This window comes from Panulirus ornatus, chromosome 1, assembly GCF_036320965.1.
Source record: "Panulirus ornatus isolate Po-2019 chromosome 1, ASM3632096v1, whole genome shotgun sequence".
Taxonomy (NCBI): Eukaryota; Metazoa; Arthropoda; class Malacostraca; order Decapoda; family Palinuridae; genus Panulirus; species Panulirus ornatus.
The window spans coordinates 67,891,613-67,898,071 of record NC_092224.1 but is presented as its reverse complement, the minus strand read 5'-3'; the positions used below and the strand labels follow the sequence as shown (position 1 = coordinate 67,898,071).

General features: G+C 40.8%; 1 protein-coding gene across 1 annotated transcript; it reads left to right on the top strand.

Moving 5' to 3' along the window:
- Window positions 1-392: 392 nt before the first annotated feature.
- LOC139752023 (uncharacterized) lies at window positions 393-1,647 on the top strand. The gene has a single exon (XM_071667848.1). It carries the CDS (start codon window positions 430-432, stop codon window positions 1,240-1,242), a length of 813 nt encoding a protein of 270 aa, XP_071523949.1. The 5' UTR covers window positions 393-429; the 3' UTR covers window positions 1,243-1,647.
- The last annotated feature ends 4,812 nt before the right edge of the window (window positions 1,648-6,459 follow it).

The following is a 6,459-nucleotide window of genomic DNA, read 5'->3' as shown; positions in this document are numbered from 1 at the left end:
GTGGGGAGAATTGTAACGATCTTACCGTGAGGGAGGTACAGAAACATGTCGTCGTTAAAGTCCCCACAACACCAGAACTGGGCTACGTGTGTTTTGTAGAACATCCAGGAAAAGTAATAAACAAAAAAACCCACCGTAAGTCATGCGTGTCCGGACCTGAAGATAATAATCCACGTGCACTTCTTCGACAGGGTCAGTAGAGCCTCCTACACGCCCAACTGCCAGTCACGAGACTCCTACATCCCCACCCGCTCTCCCAAACCCACCAATCATAGCCGCCGTTTCATCTTTGCTCCGCCCTCTTTGAGCCTGGGCCAGTAGCGCCGCGGCCAAGCAGCCAATCGTCGGCCCCTTGTGCCCCCGGCGAGACGCTCTCGTATAAAGCCTGGGCCGATCCCGCATTGTGATCAGACCCACTACCTCAGCAGGATGGAACGTACGTCAGTGTTAGCGGCGCGGCCCGACCCGTCCACCCTCGGTGCCAAGTTTACTCCTGGATCTCTGGGATCGGCCTTTACCCCGTTATCTCGAGTGCCACCCGCCTTCCCATTGTTCCAGTCGTTACCATTCTTGCCACAAGTGCCACCTACCAGTGCTAAACAACAAGTTCCCCTCGGTCTCGACTCGAGACTGATGGGGATGCTTCAGAACTACGGAGCTATGCCTCTCGGTCAGCTGCCGTGGGCGGCCCTGGGCGCCGGTGACCTGGCCCTCAACCGCCTCCTGTTGACCCCTGGAGGCCGCCTCAGCCGACCCAAGAAGCGCTACATCTGCAAGTATTGTCAGCGGGAGTTTACCAAGAGCTACAACCTGCTGATCCACGAGAGAACACACACGGACGAGCGGCCCTTCCCCTGCGACATCTGTGGCAAGGCCTTCAGGAGACAAGACCACCTCCGAGACCACAAGTACATCCACAGCAAAGAGAAGCCCTTCAAGTGTGACGTGTGTGGCAAGGGCTTCTGTCAGGCGCGCACCCTGGCCGTTCACAAGGCCCAGCACGCCCACGACACCCCGCCCACGTCGATGCTCACGCCCTCGTCGCCACAGATAATGCCTAACCTGCCCCTGTGTGACGCCCGCGACAGTGATGAAGTGGTTGACGTGATTCATTGTGACGAGGACGATGTAGTGGACGACGACGTACTGCAGACGGTGACGGAGGACGACGAGGAGCTGCCCGTCGTGGTGGCTCCACCCAAAAGACTTGGATTCTCCATCGCGGACATCATGAGCAGATAGTTCGAGTGTCACCCTTCCCTGGGATACCTGGAGTGCCACCCTTAACTGGGATAGCTGAAGTGCCACTCTACCCTGGGATAGCTGGAGTGTCACCCTTCCCTGGGATAGCTGGAGTGCCACCTTGCGTTTCCTGGGATAGCTAGAGTGCCACCTTGCGTTTCCTGGGATAGCTGGAGTGCCACCTTGCGTCTCCTGGGGTAGCTGGAGTGCCATTTTGCCTTCCCCCTGGGATAGGTGGAGTGCCACTTCCTGGGATAGGTGGAGTGCCACCCACACCCTAGAGACCCTGTGCCATGTGCCTCACCAAGCTTTAATGATCGTGTACAGTTTGCTGCATATTGTAGCTCTATAATGTTAACTATTATGTGTATTAAGTTTGTATTATTATTTAAGAATTAAAAATTATTCTGAATTTTTACATAATGTATTTTCTTCCCCAAGACAACTGGTAACTGATGATAATGTCTGCTCTCTCAATATATATATATATATATATATATATATATATATATATATATATATATATATATATATGAAATGATATATTCTTAATGACTGAAGACTGATGATGATAAGTCAATGACTTTTCAAACTAAAGAAGTTTTCTTCTAGTCTACAAAAATGTTAATGAAAATTGCAATACCTTAAACAGAACAAACCCGCGGGTGTCTAATACATCACTAGACAACCATAATGCAAAGGAGTGAGACAATACTTGAGTGCAATGGTAAGTTGATATCGTCATGTATGAGACAAACTGATGATCGTACATCAACAGAAATCTATTTTGATAGAGCTTTCATTAAGAACTATAATGTTCCTTCAATGGTCAGACAAAAGAAAGTCCAGAGCAAAGATAATGTTGACAAATGACGCCTGATAGTTATGTTGACTGTTCTTACCCATTAAGCTCACAACATGATGACGCTTGACAAAAAAGAAGAAAAAAAGATAACCAACTTAGATATGTTTTCATTTGACTTGAGTTTTTGTTCATTCTTAATCCATTAGTGGGTCGGGCTGCTGGTGCCCACAAGGGGTAAGTGGAGGAAAGGCAAGCAGGAACTCTGATTTTATAATTTTTTCTTCTTAGCCGATATCTTAATCCAGTGTGGGTCGGGGCAGCTGGGGTAGAGAGGGCAAAGTGAGAGGGTGTGGTAATAACAGTAACAATGATCCTCGTATAACCTCGTGCAGTTGGTGGGTCAGCTTATCATAAACTACTGACCAGCATCAGAAATAAGCTTGACAGAATATTCTCAGCCTTAAATTCAGCTTATCGTAACCCCTGTGGTATTTATATATATATATATATATATATATATATATATATATATATATATATATATATATATATTATGCTTTGTCGCTGTCTCCCGCGTTAGCGAGGTAGCGCAAGGAAAAAGACGAAAGAAAGGCCCAACCCACCCACATACACATGTGTATATATATATATATATATATATATATATATATCAGAATGAGGTTACAAGTTCAGCGAGTGCCACCACACGAGTGGAGCAGGTGTATGTGTATGTGTGCGCGTGTGGGTGTGTGTGGTCAGGGTCATGGCACTCTGGTGTCACAGGCAGTAACTTCACTGGCACATACGTAACCCTACCTTGCGTGTCATAATTCACAAGCACGGCTCCTACCCAAGGCGACACACACAAACACCTTTCCTTGTGTTCCAACACCCACCGACACGTCTCCCTGGCAATACAGCACCAGCGAGTACAGCTCCTTGTGAATGACCTAGTTCACCAGCTTCCCTGTGTCGCTCCTCACGTCCAGAAACACAGTTATCTTAATGTCCAGAAACACAGTTATCTTAATGTCCAGAAACACAGTTATCTTAATGTCCAGAAACACAGCTATCCTAATGTCCAGAAACACAGTTATCCTAATGTCCAGAAACACACATCCTATTATCCAGAAACACAGTTATGCTAACGTCCAGAAACACAGTTATCCTAAAGTCCAGAAACACAGCTATCCTAATGTCCAGAAACACAGTTATCCTACTGTCTAGAAACACACATCCTATTATCCAGAAACACAGTTATGCTAATGTCCAGAAACACAGTTATCCTATTGTCCAGAAACATAGTTATCCTAATTTCCAGAAACACGGTTATATTAATGTCCAGAAACACAGTTATCTTAATGTCCAGAAACACAGTTATCCTAATGTCCAGAAACACAGTTATCATATTGTCCAGAAACACAGTTATCTTAATGCCCAGAAACACAGTTATCCTACTGTCCAGAAACACACATCTTATTGTCCAGAAACACAGTTATCCTAATGTCCAGAAAACAGTTATCCTAGCGTTCAGAAACACAGTTATCCTATTGTCCAGAAACACAGTTGTCTTAATGTCCAGAAACACAGTTATCTTATTGTCCAGAAACACAGTTATCTTAATGCCCTGAAACACAGTTATCCTATTGTCCAGAAACACAGTTATCTTAATGTCCAGAAACACAGTTGTCCTAGTTTCCAGAAACACAGTTATCCTAATGTCCAGAAACACAGTTATCGTATTGTCCAGAAACACAGTTATCCTATTGTCCAGAAACACAGTTATCCTAATGTCCAGAAACACAGTTATCCTAATGACCAGAAACAGTTATCTTAATGTCCAGAAACACAGTTATCTTTATGTCCAGAAACACAGTTATCTTAATGTCCAGAAACACAGTTATCTTAATGTCCAGAAACACAGTGATCCTAAAGTCCAGAAACACAGTTATCCTAATGTCCAGAAACACAGTTATCCTAATGTCCAGAAACACAGTTATCCTAATGTCCAGAAACACAGTTATCTTAATGTCCAGAAACACAGTGATCCTAATGTCCAGAAACACAGTTATCTTAATGTCCAGAAACACAGTTATCTTAATGTCCAGAAACACAGTTATCCTAATGTCCAGAAATACAGTTATCTTAATGTCCAGAAACACAGTTATCTTAATGTCCAGAAATACAGTTATCTTAATGTCCAGAAACACAGTTATCCTAATGTCCAGAAATACAGTTATCTTAATGTCCAGAAACACAGTTATCCTAATGTCCAGAAACACAGTGATCTTAATGTCTAGAAACACTGTTATCTTAATATCCAGAAACACAGTTATCTTAATGTCCAGAAATACAGTTATCTTAATGTCCAGAAACACAGTTATCCTAATGTCCAGAAATACAGTTATCTTAATGTCCAGAAACACAGTTATCTTAATGTCCAGAAACACAGTTATCCTAATGTCCAGAAACACAGTGATCTTAATGTCTAGAAACACTGTTATCTTAATATCCAGAAATACAGTTATCTTAATGTCCAGAAACACAGTTATCTTAATGTCCAGAAACATAGCTATATTAATGTCCAGAAATACAGTTATCTTAATGTCCAGAAACACAGTTATCCTAATGTCCAGAAACACAGTGATCTTAATGTCTAGAAACACTGTTATCTTAATATCCAGAAACACAGTTATCTTAATGTCCAGAAATACAGTTATCTTAATGTCCAGAAACACAATTATCCTAATGTCCAGAAATACAGTTATCTTAATGTCCAGAAAAACAGTTATCCTAATGTCCAGAAACACAGTGATCTTAATGTCTAGAAACACTGTTATCTTAATATCCAGAAATACAGTTATCTTAATGTCCAGAAACACAGTTATCTTAATGTCCAGAAACACAGTTATCTTAATGTCCAGAAACACAGTTATCCTAATGTCCAGAAACACAGTGATCTTAATGTCTAGAAACACTGTTATCTTAATATCCAGAAATACAGTTATCTTAATGTCCAGAAACACAGTTATCTTAATGTCCAGAAACACAGTTATCTTAATGTCCAGAAACACAGTGATCCTAACGTCCAGAAACACAGTTATCTTAATGTCCAGAAACACAGTTATCCTAATGTCCAGAAATACAGTTATCTTAATGTCCAGAAACACAGTTATCCTAATGTCCAGAAACACAGTGATCTTAATGTCTAGAAACACTGTTATCTTAATATCCAGAAACACAGTTATCTGAATGTCTAGAAACACAGTTATCTTAATGTCCAGAAACACAGTTATCCTAATGTCCAGAAATACAGTTATCTTAATGTCCAGAAACACAGTTATCCTAATGTCCAGAAACACAGTGATCTTAATGTCTAGAAACACTGTTATCTTAATATCCAGAAATACAGTTATCTTAATGTCCAGAAATACAGTTATCTTAATGTCCAGAAACACAGTTATCCTAATGTCCAGAAATACAGTTATCTTAATGTCCAGAAACACAGTTATCCTAATGTCCAGAAACACAGTGATCTTAATGTCTAGAAACACTGTTATCTTAATATCCAGAAATACAGTTATCTTAATGTCCAGAAACACAGTTATCTTAATGTCCAGAAACACAGTTATCTTAATGTCCAGAAACACAGTTATCCTAATGTCCAGAAACACAGTGATCTTAATGTCTAGAAACACTGTTATCTTAATATCCAGAAATACAGTTATCTTAATGTCCAGAAACACAGTTATCTTAATGTCCAGAAACACAGTTATCTTAATGTCCAGAAACACAGTTATCCTAATGTCCAGAAACACAGTTATCTTAATGTCCAGAAACACTGTTATCTTAATATCCAGAAATACAGTTATCTTAATGTCCAGAAACACAGTTATCTTAATGTCCAGAAACACAGTTATCTTAATGTCCAGAAACACAGTTATCTTAATGTCCAGAAACACAGTTATCTTAATGTCCAGAAACACAGTTATCTTTATGTCCAGAAACACAGTTATCTTAATGTCCAGAAACACAGTGATCTGAATGTCCAGAAACACAGTTATCTTAATGTCCAGAAACACAGTTATCTTAATGTCCAGAAACACAGTTATCCTAATGTCCAGAAACACAGTTATCTTAATGTCCAGAAACACAGTTATCTTAATGTCCAGAAACACAGTTATCTTAATGTCCAGAAACACAGTGATCTGAATGTCCAGAAACACAGTTATCTTAATGTCCAGAAACACAGTGATCTGAATGTCCAGAAACACAGTGATCTGAATGTCCAGAAACACAGTTATCTTAATGTCCAGAAACACAGTGATCTGAATGTCCAGAAACACAGTTATCTTAATGTCCAGAAACACAGTGATCTGAATGTCCAGAAACACACGTGCTGTAACACCCAT

Excerpts from the sequence above, each read along its gene's own strand:
- LOC139752023 (XM_071667848.1), top strand. The coding sequence starts at position 430 with ATGGAACGTACGTCAGTGTTAGCGGCGCGGCCCGACCCGTCCACCCTC.